This window comes from Phycodurus eques, chromosome 18 (assembly GCF_024500275.1).
Source record: "Phycodurus eques isolate BA_2022a chromosome 18, UOR_Pequ_1.1, whole genome shotgun sequence".
Lineage (NCBI taxonomy): Eukaryota > Metazoa > Chordata > Actinopteri > Syngnathiformes > Syngnathidae > Phycodurus > Phycodurus eques.
In genome coordinates this window covers 280096-294137 of record NC_084542.1, presented here as the reverse complement: position 1 = coordinate 294137, position 14042 = coordinate 280096, and the positions used below count along the sequence as shown (strand labels likewise).

Genomic DNA, 14042 nt, shown 5'->3' with positions numbered 1-14042 from the left:
GACACGACCACAAAGTCGATCATCGAACTGCGACCTAGGGTGTCCTGGTGCCCAACCAAGGGTGTCCAAGTGCACGTGTGGACACCCTTATGCTTGAATATAGTGTTCGTTATGGACAATCCGTGTCGAGCACAGAAGTCCAATAACAGAACACCGCTCGGGTTCTGATCGGGGGGGGGGCGGCGTTCCTCCCAATCACGCCCTTCCAGGTCTCACTGTCATTCCCTACGTGAGCATTGAAGTCCCCCAGCAGAATGATGGAGTCCCCAGCGGGAGCGCTCTCCAGCACCCCCTCCAAGGACTTAAAAAAGGGTGGGTACTCTGAACTGGTGTTTGGTGCATAGGCACAAACAACAGTCAGGACCCGTCCCCCCACCCGAAGGCGGAGAGAGGCTACCCTCTCGTCCACCGGGGTGAACCCCAACGTACAGGTGCCGAGCCGGGGAGCAATAAGTATACCCACACCTGCTCAGCGCCTCTCACCGTGGGCAACTCCAGAGTGGAAGAGAGTGGAAGAGAGTCCAACCCCTCTCAAGAGGACTGGTACCAGAGCTGTGCTATATCTAGTCAGAACTTCTCGACCTCACACACCAGCTCGGGCTCCTTCACTGCCAGAGAGGTGACATTCCACGTCCCTAGAGCCAGCTTCTGTAGCCGGGGATCAGATCGCCAAGGTCCCCGCCTTTGGCCACCGACCAGCTCGCATTGCACATGACCCCTATGGCAATTTTTGGTATTTTTAGTACTCAATACAGGTGGCTGGTTTACTCAAGATAAAAATTCGTAGCCTACTGCTAATGTTTATATCGAGGCGCTCCTCTTTTGCTGTGATTCACTTTAAATAACTTATCAGATTTGATGATTTAGCCACAGACTTCCCCAAAAGGTGCTATGCTTCTCTTTCATAAATATGGGAATGAAACTGTGTTAATGTATAAAACGGTGAAATTTATCTTGCCTGGCGGGGAGCTCAGTGCCCCACAAACTCTGACCCTCGAATCACTTCCTGTCACCTGTGCAATACTGCTTCATTATGTCATATTGGGGGGTTTTGAGGGCAAGGAAAGCAAGGCAAAACGTGGAGGCAAAATGTGGAGGACCCAAGTGCAGGGAATCAGGGAGGCAAGGCAGGAGTGCAGTAGTATCAAAAAATGTTTTAAGTTCCCAAAACGTCAAACAAGGGTCAAGGAGGTTAGGCTAAATCAACAAAAGTCCAAACATCTAAATAAAAGTAACAAAGAAACACTAGGGGAAAAAAGAAAACAGGAAACTGACGGCTTTGATGTGTGACACTGACAGTGACAATGAACCGACAAGGACTGAAAGAAACCAGGCAACTAAATACACACAAATTGAGACAACGAGAAACACCTTGACAAGACAGGACGCCAAGCACTAGGGTTTCCACAGGGCCATTCAGGTGGACGGCCCTGACACCAGACCCAATGGCACTGCAGGGGCTAGGGAATAGGGTCGAGTGACAGCCGCTGGACGAGTGCCGCCGGATGAGTGCCGCCGGAGCAAGGACGGGTGGCGGCCACTTGACGAACGCCGCTGGAGCAAGGAAGGGTGGCGGGCCGCTGGACGAGCGCCGCCAGAGCAGGGTCAGGTGGCGGCCGCTGGACGAGCGCCACCGGCGCAAGGACAGGCGCGGCCGCTGGACGAGCGCCAGTGGAGCAGTGTCGGGTGGCGGCCGCTGGACGAGTGCCACTGGAGGAAGGATGGGTGGCGGCTTCTGGATGAGCACCGCCGGAGCCTGCTGCAGCTGCCGAAGAGCAGGGATGGGAGCCTGCCGCCGGAGAGCAGGAACAGGAGCCGGTCGCCGCTGCCAGGGAGCAGGGACAGGACACTGCCGCCGCTGCCGGAAAGCAGGGACGGGACCTTGCCACCACCAGAGACCAAGAATGGGAACCCGCTGCCGCAGAGCAGGAACGGGAGCCGCTGCCGGAGAGCAGGAACAGGGGCCCGCTGCCGGAGAGCAGGAACGGGGTCTGCATTCGCTTCCTCAGCCTGCCGCCATTGATGTTTGGGAGCACAGCAAACGAGCGGGCCAGAGTGCAGAGGAACTCGGGAAGGTGAACTAGGAAAAACGGGTGGTAGACGAAAAGGCACGGAAAGAGGTGACTTGGGGGCAGGTTTGGATGGACGTGACTTAGGCATGGAACAAGAAGTGGAAACTGGTGAAAACTTAAGTGAATAGGGAACAGATGCAAAAAAACATGAGGATGAAATCTGACCTTTACTTGGGTGCCTCCGTTGGCCACCACGCGGAGGTCCCGGATAGATGGCCAAACGGTGCCCAAGTACAGGTCAAAGGGAAATGACTTGGGCTTGGACTTGCAGAGGTCGGAAAAGGGAAAACGTGACATAAATTGACTAGGATGAGGAAAACTAGTGAAGGAACTGGAAAAATCTAAATCGGTGTCGGAGTCAGAATTAGAAAGAATGTTAACTAAATCAGGGCCATCTTCATAATCGGAAAAACTGAATCTAAAAAACAATGTGAAGGTAAAATGGTAGGGCATGGTGAATAACTAGGACTAGTGGGGGACGAAGAAGAAGGAACGATAGGGCTTACTGGAGGAGGGTAGGTATGGTCGGCAGACTGAGGGCGCTGGGAGGCAGACTGGTGGTGTGCAGGGTGACACCGTGTGCTTCCCGCTGGGTCCTTGTATCGTCAGTTCATTCTGTCACGTTGGGGGTTTTTGAGGGCAAGGAAGGCTAGGCAAAACATGGAGGACCCAAGTGCAGGGAAGCAGGGAGGCAAGGCAGGAGTGCAGTAATATCAAAATGTTTTAAGTTCCCAAAAACTCAAAGAAAAATCAAGGAGGTTACGCTAAATCAACAAAAGTCCAAACACCTAAATAAAAAGAAACAAAGAAACACAAGGGAACAAAGAAAACAGGAAACGACAAGACTAGTGATTTTGCTGACGACTTCGATGTGACACTGACAGTGACGATGACAATGAATCGACAAGGACTAAAAGAAACCAGGGAACTAAATACACGCAAATTGACGAGACAACAAGCCAAACCTGGACAAGACACGAGTGGCTGGAGGGAGCTGATTGGTCGACACAAGGTAGACGAGAACAGGTGGACACAATAACTAAATGATAACACAAGACATGAAAAACATGGGACACAGGAAAACATGAAACAAAACAAAACACAACCCAAACCAAAACACAGACAATGACAGATTATTTATTTCAGTGATATTCGCCAATACTGTTTCCCACTTTTAACTTGTTGTACTTTCTTTATGTCACTCTACTGCATTAGAAAAGGTCCATGAGTGTCATTCATTTACTGTGTTTCTCTTTTTAACCAAGGTATTTATTATTGTTGGACGATAAAGACAAGCAGGAGAAGAAACGTCCACAATTAATCACAAGACCCTCCTCCGTTTCTACAGTAAAGAACTTCTACTTTGGGGGATCACCAAGCAGCAGCTTCAGGAACTTTACAGGCTGCATTACCTATGCCTACATAAACAGGTAGATTCTCAGTGATGAACATTTGTGATGGTGGTTCATAGGAGAGAGCGCTTAGTCATCCAGGTTGCAGAAGGATGAAGTGCTTTCTCTGTTGCTCATAGATGCACACTATTTTTAACCATTCTTGGAAAAAGACTGAAAAGCACATTCTCCAGTTTTATCATTCATGGCGATCGATTAAAACAGTGGAGGTCGACTCGATGCACAAATGGACAGAGATCACAGTCACCATCGAAAGTACACTTTCGATTCATGAACGATGATGAACGATTCATTTTTTAAAGGGTCCATGTGAGAATGGGGCCACGCCAATCCGCTAACCTCATCCATCCATCCATCCATCCATCCATTTTCTGTGCCGCTTCTACTCACTAGGGTCGCGCGCATGCTGGAGCCTATCCCAGCTGTCAACGGGCAGGAGGCGGGGTACTGGTCGCCAGCCAATCACAGGGCACATACAAACAAACAACCATTCGCACACACAGTCACACCTACGGGCAATTAAGAGTCTCCAATTAATGCATGTTTTTGGGATGTGGGAGGACACCGGAGTGCCCGGAGAAAAAAAAAAAAACGCATTAAAAATCATGAAAAATAAGGCCCGTCATTATTTATTTTAATCCATCCATCCATCCATTTTCCGTACCGATTATCCTCACTAGGATCGCGGCCGTGCTGGAGCCCAGCCAGCCAATCGCAGGTCACATATAAACAACCAATCATTCACATGCGCATTCACACCTACAGGCAAGATTGAGTCGTCGATTAACCTACCATGTTTTTGGGATGTGGGAGGAAACCGCAGTAACCGGAGAAAACCCACGCAGGCACGGGGAGAGCATGCAAACTCCACACAGATGAGGTCGGATTTGAACCCGGGTCCTTAGAACTGTGAGGCAGATGTGCTTACCAGTCATTCACTGTGCCGCCATGATTATTATTTTGTTGTTGTTGTTGCTTTTAAATCAGTATTGTTGTTGTTATTATTGTTGTTATTGTAATTTCATTTCTTGTTTCTCTATTGTTTTTCTTTACATTGCATTTACATACATTGGTTACATATTGACCAATGTCGATTTATCGTTACATCCTATATAACGCTATAATCGGCCCGCCGATTTATTGGTTGGGTTTTATTACGAATGATACGCCCTATTACATACTGTCAGGTTAATTTTCATGCATCAGTTTTTGTTTGTTTGTTTGTTTGTTTAGGTAACTCAATTGTACTGCCATACCAAATGTTTTGACAATTAAGTATCTCGTCAGGCATCCACGCCGATCCTGGCCTCTCATGTTTGCCCATCGCGTCCCGCCGAATTGTCTCACCATCATCCCGTTTTGTTGTTGGTGCTGCTGGAAACAGCGTAAATGCAGGAAAAGTGGCATGTTTATGTACTCAAAACATGGCACAATAGACACATGAATACATCCAGATAAAATGGACTGTATAAATTGGGGTGTGAGAATATATATTGCCTAAAATACTCAAATTCCTGCTTTGACTTGGTTCCAAACACCAGACTTTCATTATATTAATTTTTTCTTGTCACTCCCCTCATTTATTTATGGAGACATGATCGAGACATTGAGCCTGAGGACTTTCAGCACTACAGTGAGAATGTCCGGACCTTCCTGCAGGACTGTCCAGTGCAAAAGCCTCCTGCTGCTCTTTCATCAAGACCCAGGGATGACAAATATCAAGCCAAACAGAGGCAATCACGTCAGGTACAAAAAAAAGTATATTTGGATTGTTAATTTAAAAATTAGCCACAGCATTTAATGTATGCTGTCACAGGTTAGCAGGGATGAACCCATCCAGAATGTAATGGAGTTAAGAAGTGACAGTGAAGTGAACGTTGCTCCCTGCCATCTCTCCTCAAGTCATCAAGCAACACAACATGCCTACCAATACAGCAACTTTGCAAATAGTAGGCAGCACTATAGAGAGCTCCCAGAATCCCTTTCTCAGAGGTAAGTCTTCGTGGAGAATTCTTTTCAAAGTATTTTTAAAAGCTAAATAAATAGTCTATCAATGTTTTCCCTTCCAGGTCCAACTTTTCATTATCCCTAAAGACCAAGACATCATTTGGCCTAATCTTTTATGTCTCTGACTTCAAAGAGAAAAACTTTATGACTCTCTTCCTGACCAATGGTAGGCTTGTTTACACCTTCAACGTAGGTGAACAGCGAGTCGAAATCTGGACCAAGGAAAGTTACAATGATGGAGTATGGCATGATGTAAGTTTATCAGTTTATCATGATGTTCCACCTGTCATTACAAAGGCTGAGGTTAAGATACTCAAAACTCTTCCATGTACATGTCACATGCATTAATGAATAGCAGTTGTTGTGTGTTGTGTTGTCTCACTGAAGATAATGAGCTTGATAACATCACCGCAGCGATGTGTACATTTACTGTGACAAGCGGAGACATTTTACTCCACCTCAAATTTTCAGCCCAAATATATATACAGCTTAACTGACGCTCCCGTACAGTGCAGACACTTTTCTGCTGGCTCTGCTTGCTTCACCTCTGTTTGCATTTTTTCTTGCTGATAAGCTTGTTTTTCTTCTTCCAAGGAAATTGGAAGAAGCGACTCCTGGATATTTTTAGACTTGTGGGGCTGTACTCATTTTTTTTTTTTTTTTTTTTGTAGCTGCAGTCAGTTGTTGCCAAATTTCAATATTTTTTTATACCCGCTTACTCGTGAGCATGACCTGCTCATTAGCACAGGCCTGCTATTGGCAATGAGACCAGCAACAAGCATTCCACTGAGGACCATCACAGACTGCTACAGAGGATGTCGGTCCTGGAAACGAAACGCCACGTCTTGAAGTGTATATGGATGGAAATGGACAGTCGGGGAATAAAACCACTCTACCGATGTCTCAAAATGGTGAGAAGTAGTGTGCTAACAGACAGCCACTTAGCTCAACAAAGAGGACGGATGTGGACTGTGGAAACAGTACATGATCATCCAGCAGTTCTCCCTAGAATTTACTGGGAGCAAAGCCCAAAGATATGGGACAACATCTAAAAGGGAGGACACAACACCAGCGGATTACCAAGGAATCTTGCTGGCCTGCGTTGCATGCTTCTTCAACCCCGAGTGAGCGGCCGTGGACGGTTGCTACAGCGAAGGGCAAGAAAAAAAGGACGAGAGTCAATGCAAAGTAATGCAAATACATTTGAGCCACTTTTACAAGAACCTGGTCAAAAATACTCATCCCCCACCACCACTGAAAGGTATGAAACTAAATCATACAAGAAATAAATGGCACCCCAAACGGTAATAGTTGGTGATGGAGCTGTCAAGGATGTGAAATGTTTTTGCAGTGAGAAGAACACCAAAGTACTGCGTTTTACCAGTGACAAGGTGTCTGAATCCTAGAAAAAACTAACGAGCACCATACTGTCAAATCTGTCATTATACACACAGGGGCCCTGGCTGTTGTCAAGCAGCAATCAGAGGCACTGAAGTGAGATTTCATTGGTCTCCTCTAACAAAAGTGCAATGTTTGGATGCTGAAGTTTTAATAAGTGGACCTCTCCCAATAGTATGATTTGGAGATGAACGTTTCAGTAGGCTCAGTCAATTAAATAAGTGGCTCAAAGGGTGTGTACTGGACTACCCGTGAGTTTCATTGACAATTTCTGTTTTTTGGGAGCACAGACATCTTTACAAGGCAGACGGTTCCTGTCTAAATAGACAAGGGGTTAAGACAAGGGTTGGCTGCCAACATTTTTTTTTTTTTTTTTTTTTTTTTTTTTTTACGTCATTCAGCTGCCCAAAGGAAAACATTGGCCTTGTTGACACGGCTGAAGGACAAAAAGATGCAGTTTTTCCCAAACAATTGGAGGAACAAGAGATAAAGCGACATGAGGTGCAGATGGATTCTTCAGCGTCATCCAAACAATCGGATGAACGAATGAGATGAGCCAGCACTTTGACTCTCCTACACCCCTCCCTGCACCATTGGAGCAAAGTACAACGCAAAACTAACTCTCGACTAGCCTAAATGCCCTGTTAGGTGTGACGGACAGAATGAAGGGTATTTCAATATTGGAATCCAGCGCACACCACACCAAGATCTTCCTCCCATACCCCCTCGCCTGAAACCACCGTCCACTAAGATGCGAAGGGCCCCTCCTCCACCCATGAAGAATCTTATCTGCAAGTCTGACTGATATCTCTGGGGTCTTTCCCAGAATAAGTCAGAACCCTATTGAGATCAGGCATTTTTCATCCCTACAATTACAAGTGACAGAAAGTTGGTCAGAGAAGTATGGCACAAAAATACCAGAACTACAAACTTAGTGAGAATAAAATATAAATCTATCAAACCATTGTCTCCAGTTATCACTGCGAAACTAGCTTTTTTCAATATCAGGTCACAAATCAGTGTTGATTAATGACATCATTACAAACTATGATCTGGACTTTTTGCTACTAAATGCTACTAAAATGTGGCTTACAAAAAGTAGCTGTAATACCATTTTAAATGAGGCAACAACAACAAATTTTAATTTTATGAACAAGTGTCGAATAGGGGGAAAGGGCAGTGGTATTTGCTATTATTTTTAGGTCATTATTTCAGTGTAAAGAAATTAGACTTTGAGATTTTAGCTCTTTTGAATATCTCTGTTTTTAGTCATAGGTGACCCAAAGTTTATTGTTTTAATAATTTATAGACCTCCAAGATACAATAGAAAATTTATGAAGGATTTTTCAGAACTGCTGTCAGTCATTTGTACTATTTTGTCATAAGACTTTTAAACATTCATGTTGACAATAAGATGGGGAAAAAACTCTCCGCTATACTAGACACATTTGACCTCTCTCAACATATTAAGAGTCCAACCCACACACAAGGTCACCTCTTAGACCTGGTCATCACTAAGGATGTTGAAATTTTATCAGTTGACATTTAAGGAAATGGCTATTTCTGACCATTTTTGTGTATTCTTCAAATTAAAGATTCTTCCAAAAGTTCAGAAAACCTCTGTCTATTATTAAAAGGTACATAAATGAGAGTACCACCACTAAGTTTATGGTGACCATAGTGCCACAAACTGTGAAAGCTGAGACAGTTGATGAACTTTTGGATAAAATCTCAAATATCATGAATGCTGTCACTCCTATTAAAGCTAAGACAATGTTGAGGCGACCTAGAACACCGTGGAGGAGCACAATGATGGTAAAGACCTCTAAATCAAAGTGTAGGAAAGCAGAACGTAAGTGGAGAAAAACTAAACTCCAAATTGACTATGACCTCTGTAGTCATCCATCCATCCATTTTCTGAGACGCTTCTCCTCACTCGGGTGACCCCAGTCCTCAGAACTGTGAGGCAGATGCACTAACCAGTTGGTCACCATGCCGCGACCCAAAAGCAAGTCAATGCAATGAATTTGCTTGTTATTTTAGTGAAAAAATACAATACATCAGGTTAAATATCAGCACAAATCAGCAAAATGATAAAATGATACTACATCTGAAGCCACCCAGAAATAATGAATTGCTTACTTCAGTCTGGCGAGTGTCCACACGTACACTTGGCACCAGGACAACCTAGGTCGCAGTTCGATGATCGGGTTTGTGGTCGTGTCATAGGACTTGCGGCCGTATGTCTTGGACACGCGGGTGAAGCTGTCAACCGATCACCACCTGGTGGTGAGTTGGCTCAGATGGTGGGGGAAGATGCCGGTCCGACCTGGCAGGCCCAAACGTATTGTGAGGGTCTGCTGGGCACGTCTGGCTGAATCCCCTGTGAGAAGGAGTTTCAACTCCCACCTCCGGCAGAACTCCACCCACGTATCTGGGGAGGCGGACTCTCCTATCTCTGGGGTTGAGGTCACCGAGGTGGTTAAAAAGCTCCTCGGTGGCAAGGCCCCGGGCGTGGATGAGATTTTCCCGGCGTTCCGAAAGGTTCTGGATGTTGTGGGGCTGTCCTGGTTGACACGCCTCTGCAACATCGCGTGGACATCAAGGACAGTGCCTCTGGATTGGCAGACTGGGGTGGTGGTTCCCATTTTTCAGAAGGGGGAACGGAGGGTGTGTTCCAACTACTGGGGGGTCACACTCCTCAACCTCCCTGGTAAGGTTTATTCAGGGGTGCTGTAGAGGAGGGTCCGTCAGGAAGTCGAATCTCAGATTCAGGAGGAGCAGTGTGGTTTTCGTCCTGGCCATGGAACATTGGACCAGCTCTACACCCTAGTCATGCTCGTTAGTAACCTGTTTTCTGAGTTTGATCATGTGATGTTCCACATTTACCTGATTAAACATATTAATTATAGCCCCACAGTGGGATCCAGTGTATGTATTTGATTTATACTTATCCAACCGCAACAGCAGGATGTTTTTTCTACTTGTATTACAGGTCAGAGTTTTACTTGGATCATGTTTAAAAAAAATCTAATTTGATTATACTGTAAATGCTATGAAATACTTGTGAGAATACATTGCACCTTTTTTTAAATTATTTATGCGTCGATAAGCTGTATAGTGACAAGAACTGGTGGTCTCTCTCTCTCTAAAGGTAATTTTTATCCGTGATGGAAATATGGGGAAATTGATCATCGATGGGCTCACAGTGCTGGAGGACAAAGTTATAGGCAAAGTTGTGTCCTTGCATGTCAGCAGTCCCCTCTATTTTGGAGGTGTGCCTCCAAAGCGAGCGCAAAGAAATATTCAGGTATGGATTACATTTTTTTTTGTTATTATTAACTCCACAGACCCATTACACTGATATCTGTATCATTGTATTTCTAACAGTGATATATTTCCACCGAAACTGTGCCATTTGCGTCCCCTGGAAATAAAATGTATACATGCATGATAAAATTAACAGTAAAATATATATTTTTAATTTGTCAAAGTCTCCCGTATATATTGATCTGATGGCATATTTTATAAATACAATTTTAAGATTGAAAGATTAATTTAAACTACCTTGGACACTAGAACAATAATATTTGTTTCCCCACTTCCTAAAAATAGACTTGCATGAAATCTAATTGTAGTCCTTCAAAAATAGATTTTTTCTACATATTTGTGTTACTCCTTATCCCAACTATAATTTAAGTTCATTTTCTTTGAACAAACAAGACAAGACAAACAAACCATTGAGTTTACATTTACACTTTAATCGAGCCACTATTTTTTCACTGTCCTGTTACCACATGGTGTTTGTGTCACAGATAGGGTGGGACTTCCGACATAAAATTTTGTCCAGCGCAACTTTATTTCCAGTTGCCACAGTCTCTACAGCGCTCTGTTAGATTATTGGGGGAAACTATATGCTCGTTAATGGTACTGCAAGCTCCGGAAGGAAAATGTTCAAGTTTCAGCGATCAAAAAGCACTACTGCAGAGCATCGATGTGTACCTTCTTCTCAGGCTTCTTGTTAGAACTGCAAGGCAGGAGCACACCAGCATGAAACATTGTGCCAATGTGGACGTTTTCCACTCGTGTAAATATTATGCCAACAAAAATTATTTCGACACATTTTCTATTGAGCAATACCGTTTGGAGCGTCTGAATCATGAAAGGGCTTACTTGGAGCCAGTCACAAGTAACTGCTTCCAATCTGCATGTCTGAGCTCCGAAGGCAGGGGTGTCAAACTCATTTTTGTGGTGGGCCACATCGTCGGTATGGGCGTTATGACTGAATTAGGGATGGACGAGTACCGATACCAGGTGTCGGCATCGGGCCGATACCGACCTCATTTCAAGGTAGAGGGTACTTCCGAAGGCTGCCGATACCAGCCACAGATATTTAAGGCAAAAAATAAAAAAATAAATCTGACAAAGTCCTACTCGGCAGTAGTTGGCACTACACTGTGATCTTTGACACATTGGTGAATCATTATGTGGGTCAGAAAGAAAGATCTTTGTTCACAATTATCTGTCATTGTGCGAATTCAAATTTTATATATCAAAAGTACTCGTCATATTGGTATCGGTGAGTACTTAGGAGTGAATACTTGAGGAGTGAAAACAAGTGGTATTGAACATCCTTACTATGAACCCATATAAATGTATGATCCCCAAATATTATTGTATGAGTTACAACAAATTAACAGATAACTAATTTTGAAATCAGAAGTCAATAAAAAAATATTTTATAAATTTTTAGTAATACTTTTTTCAATTTATTTTAAAGGGGATTAGTAAAAAATAAATAAATAAATAAATGCTTGGAATATCTCAATCTGCAGTTTTGGTATTTTAGCAAGAGACGTGAAGTCGACGCATATGATTTGCCACATGAAATGAGGCGGCGGGCCGGATCTGGCCCCCGGGCCAGTTTGACACCTGGGTCCTAAGGTTTGTATTTGTCTTAACTAGGAGTTGTGGCGGATGTATAATTTAGATCTTATTTATTTTCTTTAGACAAACTCAACAGACAGCTTTTCTGGCTGTTTGAAGAATATTCAGCTCAATGGACACTGGTTGTCAACTGCGGACGAAACATTCGGGGTCACTCCATGTTTTGAGGGACTCACTGAGGCAGGAACATTCTTTGCAGAGGACGGAGGCTATGTACTTTTGGGTAATTTAACTTTCTTATTTTCCCATATTTAAACCTCTGACATGTTTTTCTTGAGTATGTACATAAGACATAATACATTTGTTTTAATCTAAAAGAAAATCTTTTCCCTCGGTGATGACAAGGCAATCTTTCACTTACTTCACTTATTAATCTAGCCCACTGTTCTCACCCCCATGCAGGGCTCAGTATTAACTTTTTTGCTCATCAGCTACTGAGTTGAGTGGTTTCCCAGCGTCACTAGCCATTTTTACAAGCTGCAATTTTGTTGTTGGATAAGTATGTTTAATATCATTAAAGGTACTCTGGTTTCCTCCCACATTCCAAAAATATGCAGGGTAGATTCATTGAAGACTCTATACTGCCTGTAGGTTTGAATGGTTGTTTATTTTTATGTGTAGTGTGATTGGCTGGCGACCAGTTCAGGGTGCACACCCCCGACCCTAGTGAGCATAAGCAGTAAAGAGGATGGACGGATGGATGATTTAAACAGGATGAAAAAAACTAGTTTACTTGTTATTGAAAAGTTCCATTTGTAGCCACAGGGTATTTGCAAACCGCTCAAAAGTAAATACTGAAGCAAACATTAAAAAGTGAAAAGTTGACTTTTTTTTTCTTCAAATAATCCAAACATGCACCAGGTTATTTGATTTAATACAAGGGACTAAACTAGATTTTATGTAAGAATAAGCGGATCGGAAGATGAGTGAATGAATGTAGATGCTTTCACAATATGCAATACCGTAATTTCTCATGTATAATGCGCACCCAAGTTATAATACGCACCCCCAAAGTTGACCTAAAAATTCTGGAAAACCCTTCTAACTAACTATAATGCATTTATACAATGCATGATTTTGCTTCTACCCATTTGATCAAAACATGAAGTTATTATCTGTATTTTGTTAGTTTTTTCAAATAATTCTGAAGATAAGCACTTTATTTGAGCATGTAATACTTTCTTTTCATTTACTTGGTCTTATTTTGAAATTCACAGCCCTACTATTATTTAGTAAATGAGAAAACACACAGTTGTGGTCATATATATGATTACCCAGGCAGAATTTGTAAGATGAGTACAATTCTTTAAAGAAAACATGAAGGCCCAGGAGAAACACATTAAATGTTATTTTATTTTAATGGTATTCAAATTAAACTATCAAGTATTTCAAAAAAGCATTATTATTAAATAAAACATAACCGAAAAGAAATTAATGATGGTTGTTCTTCAGTTGTATTTAAAAAACAACAATATTTTACAAATTCTGACAGGATAGGCTACACCTTTTTCGTAACCTCTAGGTGGCGATGGCATATGAGAATAAAAATGTGCACCTTTCTCATAACCTCTAGGTGGTGGTGGCCTATTGGAATGGTAGTGTACAGCTTTTTCATAACCTGTAGATGGCAGCATACATTTATAAAATGTGAAAGTTTTTTTTTCATTTTCCCCTATATGTATGTATAATGGGCACTATTGACAGTTTATTTTTTTGGGGGGGAGGGGGGCGGGGGGGTGAAATGCGCATTATACACGAGAAATTATAGTAATTCAAATTACAACTCAATACATTAGTTAATACATTAGTTAAAACTGTTTTTAATTAAGGCATTAACTTGTGAATTGGCTAGTTAGGTTTATTCAGATGCCTATGTGTCATAACAGCTGTTTTCAGAGTCAGATTAGAAAAGAGCCCGCCAGAAATTCAGTCACAATCTTATAAAGTCTTGGGTCTGTGGGCGTGCTCTCAAAGACCGCCCTTAGGCTTGATTGGTTAACTGGGTTGGTTTGAATGATGAGGCTCCTCCTTTACCTATGGCTGAGATCACTTTTGCCCACAAGGTAGCTCTCTTGTCCATAAATTAACAGTATCCCTGCGGGTTCATGTGGTGCCAGAAAGACTAGGTTTAAGACTCCCCCGTACCAAATGGTGATCGACGTATCTTTGATGTTACAATGGCAATCCTATTTTGTTTACCAGAGGA

At 42.9% G+C, this 14042-nt stretch overlaps 1 protein-coding gene across 1 annotated transcript in view; it reads left to right on the top strand.

The window, feature by feature from the left end:
• lama4 (laminin, alpha 4) overlaps positions 1-14042 on the top strand; it is a 69679-nt gene that overhangs the window by 48860 nt on the left and 6777 nt on the right. Inside the window, exons 31-36 of the mRNA XM_061704152.1 lie at positions 3338-3502; positions 5077-5230; positions 5301-5476; positions 5554-5743; positions 10044-10199; positions 11900-12059. Of these exons, the coding sequence (XP_061560136.1) occupies positions 3338-3502; positions 5077-5230; positions 5301-5476; positions 5554-5743; positions 10044-10199; positions 11900-12059 (1001 nt within the window). The remainder of the gene's footprint in view (positions 1-3337; positions 3503-5076; positions 5231-5300; positions 5477-5553; positions 5744-10043; positions 10200-11899; positions 12060-14042) is intronic.